We start from the raw sequence: 14,063 nt of genomic DNA, 5'->3' as shown, positions 1-14,063 counted from the left end.
TAACCTTGCAAGGGAATTCACAAAGATAGAAGTACAAGAGTGTGTGTGAGTGAGTGTGTGTGTGTCTGTGTGTGCGTGTGTGTCTGTGTGTGTCTGTGTGTGTCTGTGTGTGTCTGCGCGTCTGTGTGTGTGAGTGTGAGTGTGAGTGTGTGTGTGTGTGTGTGTGTGTGTGTGTGTGTCCTACCGTCTGGGACCTGCACCTCTCTGTAGCGGATCAGCTGGCTGGGGAGGAGGGGCTTAGTGTGAGCGTGCTCGATGAGCGTGTCCTCCAACATCTGCAGCATGCCGAGCGCCGACTGGAGAGACACGAGAAATAAAGAACATCAGTCCATAAAAACTGTAAAACATCCAGTAGTTTAAAATATTGTTCCATTTACAGGAGCATCTCAATAAATGAGAATATCATAGAAAATGTATTTATGTCGGTAATTCATTTCAAAAAGTGGAAATAACACATTAAATAGATCCATTACACACAAAATGAAAAAATTCAGGTCTTCATTGATTTAATCTCTTCTAATTATACTGATCATGGCTTACATTTAATGAAGACCTAAAATTCAGTGTCTCAAAAAAAAGTAATATTACAAAAAATTATTCTATTCTACTCCTTCTTTAGACACTTTACATTTTATTGTATTTTTATATTTTATTGCTTGAAGTATGCCTAGGTTGTTCTTTTTATTTAATTGTGTTGTTATTGTCTCTGTGTGTAATGCTGCTGCTACACTGTAATTTCCCAGCTTGGGATAAATAAAGTCCATCTATCTATCTAAAAAAACTATTTTCAAAAGTATGTCAAATGTTACCAGGATCTCCAGTATATTCCTAAAAATGAACCTGCTACGGTCTCCGTAACGGCAAAAACGTCGGAACGCTAAATTTCCAAACTTGTCGGCTATGAATAGATATAATATTGCCATGCAAAATATCACGATACTATGCTGTATTGATTTTTTCCACGACCTCTAAAAAATCCCAAACTACGGCTTTATTTATCGTTGCTCCTGATTCAGTTAGTGCGTTTCTATGCAGATGACTCAGATATTTCCCAACAGGCTGCATTAACCTGTGGGTTTTATCAGACCAGAAGTGAGTCGTCTTTTCTAACCTCAATTTGCTGATTTAATTGTCTATTGATGCTACCCACAAGCAATGCATTCCTCTAAAACATGGGTCTCAAACTCTCGGCCCTCGTGACGATATTTTGTGGCCCCCACCTTGATATGAAAGTTTAATGTTTAATAAAGTTTCTGTGTCTTTTTGGTCATTTTGTTTCTTTTTTTAAGTAATTTACTTTTTTTTTCTGTCATTTTGTGTCTTTTTGGTCATTTTGTGTCTTTTTTTTAAATAATTTTGTGTCTTTTTTGGTAATTCTGTGTATTTTTTGGTCATTTTGTGTCTTTTTAAAGTAATTTTGTGTCTTTTTTTGTCATTTTGTTTCTTTATTGGTCATTGTGTGTCTTTTTTAAGTAATTGTGTGTCTTTTTTGGTAATTCTGTTTATTTTTTAGTAATTTTGTGTCTTTTTTTGGTCATGTTGATTCTGCCTCCAGCGGCCCCCAGGTGATCTGAGTTTGAGACCCCTGCTCTAAAATCTCCTGTGAGGTAAAGCTGGTTCTTTTCTCCTTCATTAAGTTGCTGCAGAGGGTTTTGAGAGATTTCTGCTGCTTCACTTACAGAGACACAGTGAATGGACTTTTGCTTGTGGTGCATCCAAAAAAAAAAAAACCCAACCTGCAGCAATGTACGTTTCCTGAAAGAATGTACTGCTGACTCGGGATAATCCACAGATCTGACTGTGGACACTTTAGAAATTGTTTTTAAACTGTCAGCAGAAAATAGTCTGAAAATAGTTTAATTCTTTGGGTTAGAAGTCTTTGTAGCAAATACATCACACAAGATAAAACCAAAACCACCTGGGTTTAAAACAGGAAAACGTGGGAGGGATTATCATTCAGATCACTGACGCCTTAAAAATGACTGAGGGGTAAAAAAAATAAAAAAAGAATGAATAACTTTCCACTTTCAGTATAGTTTGTAGACTTATTGTAATAGCCATATAGAGTCATGGAAAAAAATGATAAGACTATTGTTTTCTTCAATTTCTTGTTCATTTTAATGCCTGGTACAACTAAAGGTATACTTTTTTGTAACATAAATATAATAACAAAAATAGTTGATAAGAGTTTCATTTTAGAACTGATATCTAGACATTGCCATGGTTTTCTTGACAATAACCAAAATCATTATTAAAAAACCATGTTAAATGTCTAGATATCAACTCTTAAATTCAACTCTTATGAGCTATTTTTGTTGTTGTCATTATATTTGTCCAAACAAATGTACCTTTACTTGTACCAGGCATTAAAATGAACAAGTAATCAGAGAGGTCTAATAATTTTTTCCATGACTGAATATATATATATATGATATATAATATAATATAGGATCCCTTAGTAAAGTGTTAAGGTATGTGAGGCGTGCTGCAGGATGGAAGTTAACGGGATTTTGAGGTTTCTGGGTCAACTCTTATACTGCTGCAGTAAAAAAAACTCTGAAAAACTTGTTCTTGTGGAGAGGAACATGTAGCATGGTGACAGGTTCCGCTGTTCTCGCCACAAAACAAGAAAGTAATTAAAGTTACATTGCTTATAGCTTATTTTTTTAATGTTTCATGGTTACATTTCCTGACCTCTGATTGGCCTGTTTGCTAACATTAATAAGTACGGAGGCCCTGAAGTGCAAAACACAACAACAAAACAGAAAACAACTATTCATGTCGCCCGAGGGTTCCTACCTTTACCGGTTTGATTAATGTCGTTGTCGTTTTGTTGTTTGTGTTTTTTTATTTGCCGTTGTGTTTTCTGATTTGTTGTTGCCTTTGTTAGATTTGTTGTTGTGTTTTCTGGTTATTTGTTGTTGTGTTTTCTGGTTATTTGCTTTTGTGTTTTCTAGTTATTTGTTGTGTTTTTTTGATTTGTTGTGTTTTTTTTTATTTGTTGTTGTGTTTTTTTATATGTTGTTGCGTTTTTTGATTTGCTGTTGCGTTTGTTAGATTTGTTGTTGGGTTTTCTGGTTATTTGTTGTTGTGTTTTCTGGTTATTTGTTGTGTTTTTTTGATTTGTTGTGTTTTCTGATTTGCCGTTGTGATTTGCCCTCCAGGGCCACCATACATTTCCAATCAAAACATGCTACTTTATCCATCATACAGCCTCTTATTATTATTATTATTATTGTTATTATTATTGTTATTCCAAGGCTTCTTTGAGACCACTAGGTCAGTTGTTGCTGTCTGTTACTGGAGCAGCCGAGGCTCCATGATCGACTCGGATCGTTGCTCCTCTGGAGTCTGATTCTCTCTCAGCAGACTGAGACGCTGAATCATTACATCGTGCTGTAACAGCTTTGGGCCGCGTATGAATTGTGATTTGATGGCAGGATCTTATAAAAGGTTTGGGACAATAATCCTCTGTGATAACATGGAGGCCAGATAGAAGATTGAAGGTGACTCAGAATAAAAAGGTGGATTTAATATTCACTGAGGAGAAAGAAAAACATGCTTTATAACAGGGTTCTGACACTTCAGCAGTGGTCAAATTCAAGCTTTTTTAAAGGACTTCTAAGGTAAATGTTCAGTCTTTTCCAGTATCTTCACCTGTTGTAAACTGCATGTTTTAGATGAGTTCTTACAGACTAAAAGGGGAGATTTCACTGAACCAAACCAACAGAGATGGTGTTACACTTTTAGGAGGAACGCTCTTCATTTCAGATAGATACTCATTATTTTACATTAACATGTGATTAGAGTTGTCAAAAGTATCGATACTCAAAAAAGTATCGATACTAAAACGTATCCGGATACGATACTCATTTTCAAAAGTATCAATAGTTTATTGTTATGTGTGTAAAGTATAGCAAAGAAAGGAACACTAAAGTTATTTTTTATCAAGCTTGCCTAATATTGTGCACAGCATAAAACCTCAAAATATTGTTCTAATTGTTATTGTTTATTGTATTTATTTATTTTTTGCACTCCCTCAGACCTGAAGCTTGTTATCAGAGTTGCAGTTTCTTTTTTTCACTGTTTATTATAAATATTTAACCTGTGGTTCTGTTCATTTTAACATGTTGCATTTTTCTTGTTAATAAAAACATTCCTGTTAAATTTTGGGGTCTTTGTTTTTATCCTTGTGGTGTCGAAAATGGTATCGAGTATTTTCCTGGGTATCGGTATGGAGTTGAAAATTTTAGTATGGTGACAACAGTAACATGTGATTATCTATAGTCTATAGATGGATATAGTCAGATTACAAGAGAAATACAGTAAGATGTTCATTTACAAGCACTTTACCCAAAATCCAAGCACTTTTTAAACCTTGAAAACATTTAAATTCAAACATTTTCAAGGATTTCAAGCACCCGTATAGAAAAAAACACAGAAAACTTCCTCAGCTGGCAGGAAAAGTACAGTGACGAACCTCCTTGGTGATGTTGCCATGGAGAAGAGCTTCAATATGTAACCGTGACAATAGCTGAGGTATGAAGGCCTTGAGGCGTGGGAGAGTTACATCTGGAACACAGATCACAGACAAAAGCAATCAATCACAGAGCAATTTCCCCAGCAATTCCTCAAGATGCTATCAAGACTCGAATCAGGAGGAAAAACAAAAACCGCTGCTGGTGTCGGGAGAGACTTCATCACGGACAGCGTCACACACAAGACAATCTGGTAAAACACACACACACACACACACACATACATGTCTTTGTGTAGTTGTGAGGACCACCACTTCCCCTAGCCCAACACACACATTTCAGGGTTTACCATCTCTGTTAGGACCTTCCCTGAAATTCATACAGATAATTAATTAAGGCCTTTAGAGGCTATCCTAGCATTTTCTTTGTGAGGACTGGAAAAAATGTCCTCACAACTACAAATGTCCTCACAATGTTGGTATTCTGCCATGGGTTGGTCCTCACAAAGATATGAAGACAAACACACACACACTCACTCTTGTACTTCTATCTTTGTGAGGGCTCTCATTGTAATAGTAAATTCCCTTGCAACGTTTTAATTTTGTTGTGAATTTTTGTTTTCAAATTCAGTTAGTGAGTTTTTAGAGTGGGTTTGGTAGTTTTAGTTTAGTATTTATTTTTTTGAAATGATTAGTTGTAGTTTTTTTGTAATGGGGTATTTGTTGGGTGGGAGATTAAAAAATGTCACAGTTAATTTTGCCTTTATTTCCATCTTCAAAAAGTTGACAAAGATGAAAACGAAGGACATTTTCACTATAATTAGTTAGTTTTAGTTAGTTTTGTAACCACACAATACAGTTTCAGTTCATTTTAAACTCTCATTTTTGAGAGGACCAGCCGAAATGTCCTCACTTTGCAAAAATGTCCCCACTCTGTTGGTTAAAAACGTCTTCCGGTCCTCACTATGTAGGAAGTACAAGAACACACACACACATATGAAGCGTGTGTGAATGTGGGCTGGCCGATCTGAATTCAAGCAGCGTCTGACCCAGATTCAAGATGAGCTCCTACTCCGATACTCACATTATTTATCTAAATGATTGTGTGTCCGCAGCAACACACACACACACACACACACACACAAGGAAACAGGAGCCTGAAAGTGTCTCATAGACCCGTACGGGGACAGCAGGGAGGTTGAGGGCCCTGATAAGGGAACAGGCCTGTAATTGGCGGCCCGGTGACTGGGCTGCAGGCTCTGACCCGGCAGGTTAATTGAGTCTCGTGTGAGTTGGAGGATCGTCTGTTTAAGCTCCGTGGTAAAAAACTAAAAAAAGAAAAATAGCAGTCTGCCCTTCAGGTTGCAGACCGGCACTGCAGAGAGGAGAGACTGCAGAGGGAGGCACGGCAGAGCAGAGAACAGCCTCAGCATCCAAATGAGTTCAGAAAGAAATGAGAGAAGAAGAAAAGAACCGAGGAGAGGAGGAAGAGGACTAGAGTCTCTGTGGACTAGAAGCCAGATTAACTTTAGTGAAGCAGCAAAAACAACGCTGAAGTGCTTTAAACCTGCATTATTTATAACGGCCAGCAGGGGGAGACTCAAGTCCTATTGTATAGAATGCTATGAGAAAATTATCCAACTTCTCACTTGATGGATTATGTAAGTAAACAGTTTATGGTCTAAATTACTAGTTTCAAGTCTTCCATCCGGCATCATGTTCTGTTTTTAAGTTATGGTCCCATCTAGGGCTGGGCGATATATTAATATATAAAAATATATTGAAATATTTTTACATGTGATGTGGAATTAGACCATATCGCATATATCGATATAAGTCAAATTGTTTCTTTCTTTATATATAAATGCTGCCCTTACTAGGGTTTGTCATATTTAGTTATTTTGTAATGTTCATTATTATTTTCTTGTATAAATATATTTATTTCTGAGAAAAGATTGGCCCAATTCATTTCATAGGCTTTTATTATTTCAGATCTGTTGTTATTTATTTAAAAGTGCACTTTATGGAGCTTTAATTTGAAAAAAAGGTACTCCCTGTTGTTAAACAGTATTTATGTTAACTTAAACGGTTTTAATAAACTACTTGTGTCATATCTGACTTTGACTGAACATTTGCTCTCACTTTGTGATAAAAATATCAGGATATATATCGTATATATCGATATTCAGCCTAAATATGTCGGGATATGACTTTTGGTCCGTATCGCCCAGCCCTAGTCCATCTAGAGAACAATCAGGATCAGGATAGAGGCGCAGCGATGCATATCGGTGGCAATGAAAGCTTTTTTCTCAGTGTTGTGAAATTGTTCTGTGAAAGCGTCAAACGTGACTGTTGTTACATTTTAGTCACATAAAAATGGTCTTTTTCAGAATTCCTTTTGTAAATTGTGTAATTAATATCAGTTAACTTGATTTATGGCTGTACCTGACTAAGCAAGCTAGGGCTATTTTGCCGTTTGTGGGTAACTTTCGTAGCGTTTCTACTCCAGCCTGAAGAAGAAGAAGAAGGCTTGACGATGCATTTGTTCTGTATTTCTGTGAACTCAGTTTGGTCTGTAGTGAAAAACGTCTAATAAGCAGCAGGGCTGGGACTCTGAGGAGAGAAGCAGGATTAGGAGGATCTGCTCACCGTCCAGAGCCTCCCGCAGCTCGTCTTTGGTCCAGGCCACCTCGGTCATCAGCAGGCGGAGGTAGTACATGGCGTGCTGGTGCGGCTGCTCGGCCCTGAAGTTATTCAGAGACCTCATATACTGCAGAGAGACACAGTTCAACAGTTAAAGAGACCTCATATACTGCAGAGAGAAGAGAAGGTTCATTCATTCAGTCAGTTCAACAGTTAAAACCACCTCATCACTCCAGGACTCCTGTTCATCTACTGTTCTGGTGTTGTAACAAGGTTATAATAGTTTTGAATTTTTCATCAGTTTTAGTTTTAATTTTGTTGTGAATTTTTGTTTTCAAATTCAGTTAGTTTTAGTTAGTTTCTAGAGTGAGTTTTCTAGTTTTAGTTTAGTTTTTATTAGTTTTAGTGTTAGTTTTAGTTTTTTTGTAATGGGCTATGTGTTGGTGCCAGATTCAAAGAGGTCATAATAAATGTTTCCTTTATTTCCTTTGGTTTATCATCTCAGCCCCAATAAGGTTATTAACTCTTACAGTTCTGGGTGTTTTGTATTTTGGTTCTAGTGTAAACATCCCAGTCTCAGTAAACATATTCACCATGTGTTGCATGTTCAAATAGAAACACTGAATTATGAATGAAAAAAGTTGACAAAAACGAAAAGTACATTTTCACTATAATTTTAGTTAGTTTTAGTTATACCACAAAATACAGTTTTAGTTAGTTATCGTTTTTATTTTTATTTCAGTTAACAAAAATGTTTTTTCCATTCTAGTTTTCGTTATTTCGTTAATTTTCGTTAACTATAATAACCTTGGTTGTCAGGCAGAGTAGAACTGGTTCTGAAAGCAGCTTCAGGTTAAAGAGAGCTGCTCAACAACTTAGTCGTTTCTCTCATTGATCATGACTCTCTCTCATTGATCATGACTCTCTTTCATTGATCATGACTCTTTCATTGATCATTGATCATGGTGACTCTGCAGCCATGATGACGGAGCAGCGGTCGGAGCTTACCGCCTCTTTGATGATGTCGAAGCGCTTCTCGTCGATCTCGAACGTGGCCATCTTCTCGATGATCTTCTTCAGCAGGATGTGCTGTTTGTCATTGTAACCTTTCACAGACAGCTGCAGACATGATGGAGGACAGATTATTATTAAACAGGAAGATAAGGCGCGCCGCAAACTGGACATTCATTTGTGGATTTGAAGGTTTTTCATCTGTTTATTTGTAATGTGTATCATTTCTGGCTGACCAAATGCTTGTCAAGAAAAGCCCATTAAAGCTGAGTCACAACTGCTACATTAAAGATCATACAATGTTCAAAAGCATGCCTATATTTCCCTATAGTACTCCAATAAACTTAACTACCAACATGAAGGATTATACGTTAAGAAGGTAACTATAAGATTTATATTAGGAAGCAGGGATCGGAATAATTAATCGATGGAATTTGGTCGATTTGAGCAAAACTAGCTAACTGTATCAAACCTTGCTAGCAGGAATTACTGGGTTTAATTTTATCTGAAAATTATTTAAACACATAACACATTTAAATATATGAAGATTTCTGTGAAAACTAACCTCATGCCTCTTCAGTGGCATGACAAAACATAAACATTTAACTCCTTAACGTTATTTTTATAGTTTAATCTCAGTTGAAAGGATCAAGTCTCTTTTCATCCTTTCAAAATAAAAGCGTCCATTATCAAAAGAGGCCTTTTTATAGTACTGTATATATAGCTTTTATTTTGCACATGTATGCATGCAGCGGTTAATCGATTGATTGATTGTTAATGTTATAGATCAGGGATGGGCAACTGGAGGCCCGGGGGCCGCAGACGGCCCTCACCCTCACTTGAAGTGGCCCTCAGTACAACTACATGCATCTGAGCATGAAATCTTAAAAGTGCAGTGTAAAAATGCACAAAATGACTTCTTGTAATTAATGTTGGTCTGCTGTTCTTGCACTGAAAACAATAAATCACAGTAAGTGGTTATTTTTTATCTGCTTCAAACCTTTTGTATTCCTATTTATACTGTTAAACATGCATTAGAGCATGAAACATGTTAAGTTACTGCACTGTAAACATATTTTAAATGTCAGTTTCATCATATCTGGTTAGTGCTGCTCCTATATGTGGCCCTGTGGTGGTGAACATGATAACCTGAGGCCCCCTGCAGCATTATGTTGCCCATCCCTGATCTAGATAATCGAGTTGGCAGGTTATTTCTAAACGCCCATCCCTAGATTATACATTAAGAACTAAACTATAAGATCTATATCAGGAAGCCTCAAGTTCCCATCTGCAGTGCAAACATATTTCAGTGTGCAGACCTAAGTGGTTGATGAGGAGGTTTTTCTATGCAAATGAGCACTTTAAAAATGGAAAAGAACAGTCAAGGTTATTTAAAGCCTTTGCTTTGTCATCTAAACCTTCTGGCCCTTCATGATTCAGCAGAACCTCTGTAGCTACACGGCTACGAGGCTACGCTCTCAGACTCCTCCCACTCTGCTCCCCGCGGTGACTCTAAGTAATCTCTCCCAACATCATTAACCTTCACAAACAGCTGGCCAGCCCTCAGATACTGCTGATTCAAGTCATTACGGTGTGTAGCTGTGTTTGTGTGTGTGTTGCATAGCGTTGTCTGAAGAGAATCATGAACTGAGTGATGAGGATTTAATGGATGCAGGTTAGTAGATCACAGGACAAAGAGGTGCAGAGTGTTAGTGCAGCAGTTAGAAAGCTGGAGAGAAACAGAAACACTCCACCACAGCAGAACACCCAGAGGTTAGTTGGTTCTTTAGAGTGGAACATTAAACACCAGCTGAGAAAATTGCTGTGCTCATAATTCATGGAAACAAAGAGGTGCTTGATTGAGAAGGTGCTAGAAATAATCTGTTATTCTGTCTCTGTTTTCTGTCTCTGTGCATGAGGATCACTATCTAACTATATTGATACTAAAACGTTGTTTGCGGATACGATACTCATTTTCAAAAGTAACGAAAAAAGTGTTTGAGGGACAGAAGAGGGTCCAGACTTCACGAACTGATCCACTTTAATCATGTAAATGAGGTTTGAACCCAGAGACTGTAAGCTGCACATTTCTTGACGTATTGTAATAAAATTATTAGGGCCGGGACTTTAACGCGTTAATTAAGATTAATTAATTACACAAAAATTAACGCGGTTTCCTCAATGCATTTCTCAACACAGGTCACTAGTTCTACAGCTGATTCTCAACACATTGGGATCAAACTGTTCTGTATTCAACCTGACAGAGGAAGAAATTATTTGCAAATCATTGTGTTCCATTTTTCACAGCATCACAACTTCTTTTTTTGTAATCAGGGTCGTGTGTCCTTCAGAGTTCCTGGACTCGGATCCACTTGCAATGTACTTTGAGAACTTGCATCAGCAGAAATGCGACTATAAATATGCATCATTTGGCTTTATTCCTTCTGTCTTGAGACAGGCTCTTTCTCATCCACTGCCTGTGTGACACCAACACAATGGAAGCCAGAGAACGGCAGCCAAAAGAGCAAAACAGTAATACTGAGAAGTAAAAATTGTGCCATCTGGTCCATTTCTGCCAGAATATATAACCAGGAATCATTCTGGAAGTGAATCTGTGATACCAGTCAATTATTCATGCCATCACACTGTACAATAACAAATAGTCTGGTTCATTACATACTGTCTATGCACTTTGTGTTTTTTATGCACACTGTTCATTGCACCTTATTTGTTTCATAGCACCAACATTTTTATACTGTATATTCATATTTATTCTGCACTGGAATTCTATTCTACTCCTTAATACATACTCCTTCTTTAGACACTATTTGTATTTTTACATTACATTTTATTGTATTTTTATATTTTATTGCTTGAAGTATGCCTAGGTTGTTCTTTTTATTTAATTGTGTTGTTATTGTCTCTGTGTGTAATGCTGCTGCTACACTGTCATTTCCCAGCTTGGGATAAATAAAGTATATCTATCTATCTATCTATCCTTAGAGTTGGAGTTCAGGTTCAGAAAGTTTTATTAAAGAATTAACCAACACAAATATGGACATTTGTGCTCAGATTCTCTTCGACAAGATTCCTAGACTTTAATGTTTATGAAGAATTCCGTGATGTTATTTTGAAGGTCTAGAAATGTCACTCAGTGTTTGTAAATATGAGCTACTTCCTCTACAACCAGAGAAGTAATGCAACATACCAGACAACTTGGAATTCAAACATTTTCATCTCTTAGTCAAAAAATAAATAAATAAAAAGTACATTGGAACGCCACTCAGAGTTCCAACTCATCAACTGGAGGGAAATCCATCCATTCTGACTTCATGAAGGAGTTATCTGATGGAACACAATGGATTTATTAAAATAATCATATAAAACCTATTCTGCGTACGTAAAACAATGCTGTAAACTAGAATGTATAATTATATTATATTGGCTGCACACATGCCCTAAAAACTTCAGTTCCCTTCTCACGGAGTAATTCATTTAATAAACAGTACAATATTTATATTATTTAATTTATATGTGCAATATTTGCTGTGCAATGGTCCATATCCAACTGCTGACTATCTACATTGTATACAGTCATGGAGAAAATATTAGACCATTGTTTTCTTCAATTTCTTGTTAATTTTAATGGCTGGTACAACTAAAGGTACTTTTGTCTCGGCAAATATAATAACAAAAATAGCTATTTTTCATTTTTGTAAATTTTCTAGGTGTTTTACGATGTTGTGATGCTTTTATTTTGAAAAGGTGCCTTCTAGTGTGAAACGGGTGCTTTAATTTTGAAAGGTAGTGACAGGAAATAACAGGTGGAACAGTAAAATGAAAAACAAACAGTAAATAATAACGACTAATTCAACTTTCTATGAATTACGACAATTCATATAAAGTATCTAAAGGCTTCTATAGTGGCTGACAGACAGAAGGTGGTTAAAGTTTATTTATTCTGTTATATATATTAGTGGCTATATTTGTTGTCTTAACTATAGTAAAAGTGCTTGTTAGCTCCAGTGCTAATGCTAATGCTTGTTAGCTCTTACGGTGGATTCACAAGGTGAACAAAGAATGTCTTGTTTTTATTTTCATGGCGCGATTTTAAATAAATCTTGTGAACTATCAGTTAAAGAGTCGACATCATTCAGCAGGAATGCTACTAAACATGCATTCAAACCACAAAAACAATAAAGAGCATGTATGTTATGCAGTAAACCGGTAATTTATTAACTTCATGCAAAAAGCAATACGCGTTTTGACAAGGTACCGAGGAAACTCAGATATACACTACTGGTCAAAAGTTTTAGAACACCCCAACTTTTCCAGTTTTTTATTGAAATTCAAGCAGTTCAAGTCAAATGAACAGCTTGAAAGGGTCCAAAGGTAAGTGGTGAACTGCCAGAGGTAAATAAAAAAAGGTAAGCTTAACCAAAACTGGAAAATAATGTACATTTCAGAATTATACAAGTAGGCCTTTTTCAGGGAACAAGAAATGGGTTAACAACTTAACTCTATGGAGTCTTGGGCTATTTTGTCCATTTTTGAATTCTTTTCAGTCTTTGTAAGTCATTTTGTGTCTTTTTTTGGTCATTTTGTGTCTTTTTTTGGTCATTTTGTGTCTTTTTTTAGTCATTTTGTGTCTTTTTTAGTCCTTTAGTCCAACATAAAATGTGATTTTGAATCTTTTTTTTAACTTTCAAAACACTATCATGCTCAATAAAGAATCTTAAATGTTGCAAATGTGCATTAATTTCAGAGTACACTGAGACATTAAACTGCATCATTTTCAATTAAATTCTGGAAAAGTTGGTGTGTTCTAAAACTTTTGACCAGTAGTGTACGTCAATCGCCTTCAAAATAAAAGCACTGCGGTTGTATGGATTTCTAATTTCTGGGTAACCTCATACGGGCCCAATGCCCAGGTCTGCTCTAGGGTGTATATTAATGTATGATTTTTTTGTTGTTGTTTAAGTTGGTGTTTGAGTCAGCAGCAAGCAGAGAGTCCTTTAATCCTTCAGGCTGGACGTAGAGGACACACAGCACTCATAATCAGACGGAGCGGAGGAGAACCAAGCCAGAACCATTTCACACTGTCAAACCTCAGAGTGGACCCCCCACTCCCCCTCCAGACTCAGAGTGGACCCCCCCACTCCCCCTCCAGACTCAGAGTGGACCCCCCCACTCCCCCTCCAGACTTCACACGGCTACTTACGAGGATGGCATTCATCCCCGAGGCTACGCCGTACACCAGCCCGGCCAGGCGGGCTGCATATGTATACTCTTTTAAATCATCCTTCAGTAACCTGAGCAACAAGTAGGTCATGTTGCAGTGCAGCGGGTCTGCGTATAGGTAGCGACTAATGGAAGCAGGAGAAAGGAAAAAAAAGAGCAAAAACAAAAATATACGTTTGTTGGGAATGAGCGAGTGTCAAACAAAAAACAAAAAAAAACACGACAATGCAAGAAGAATGACAAGAAGAGTATGTATATGCAGCCTCGTACCAGCTTCTTAAACTGCCGGACACTTTTATTCTGAAGACTTTTCAGATCGACTTTAAAATTATAAATTAAATGCCGTTGGTGGAACGCTGTGAACTCTGATGTGACAACAATTTACCGTAATACATCTAAAAGAGGAGTGACAATGATTCAGTTTGACTGATTGAGAATATAACTACCTTATGTAGTTATATTCTCATAGTTATAACTACCTTATGTAGTTATATTCTAGAAAAAAAAAGGATTGATGAAGAATGAAGAGGAAGATGCAGACAGAACAGAGGCTGGGCAGGCCAGGTCTGGGTTGGAAGGTTTTACAAAATAATTTTTAAACAGGATGGGTGCCACTTGAGAATCAAATTCTCAAGTATTTGGACAATATAAGACAATGGAGGAACACCGGGGTCGGCAACCTGACGCTCTG

The 14,063-nt window shown here is 36.9% G+C and overlaps 1 protein-coding gene across 3 annotated transcripts in view; it reads right to left on the bottom strand.

The window, feature by feature from the left end:
- The window catches only part of ide (insulin-degrading enzyme), a 56,372-nt gene that overhangs the window by 18,706 nt on the left and 23,603 nt on the right, over positions 1 to 14,063 (bottom strand). For 2 of the 3 annotated variants that reach the window (XM_059358880.1, XM_059358881.1), the window contains 4 exons: positions 8,129 to 8,239; positions 7,127 to 7,247; positions 4,481 to 4,572; positions 185 to 296 (listed from right to left, as the gene is read on the bottom strand). In XM_059358880.1, the coding sequence (XP_059214863.1) occupies positions 185 to 296; positions 4,481 to 4,572; positions 7,127 to 7,247; positions 8,129 to 8,239 (436 nt within the window). Of the gene's footprint in view, positions 1 to 184; positions 297 to 4,480; positions 4,573 to 7,126; positions 7,248 to 8,128; positions 8,240 to 13,352; positions 13,498 to 14,063 lie in introns of all 3 variants that reach the window. The other variant, XM_059358882.1, reaches the window with a different exon arrangement.

Source organism: Centropristis striata, chromosome 20 (assembly GCF_030273125.1).
Source record: "Centropristis striata isolate RG_2023a ecotype Rhode Island chromosome 20, C.striata_1.0, whole genome shotgun sequence".
Classification (NCBI taxonomy): Eukaryota; Metazoa; Chordata; class Actinopteri; order Perciformes; family Serranidae; genus Centropristis; species Centropristis striata.
This window is presented reverse-complemented; position numbering and strand designations above follow the sequence as displayed.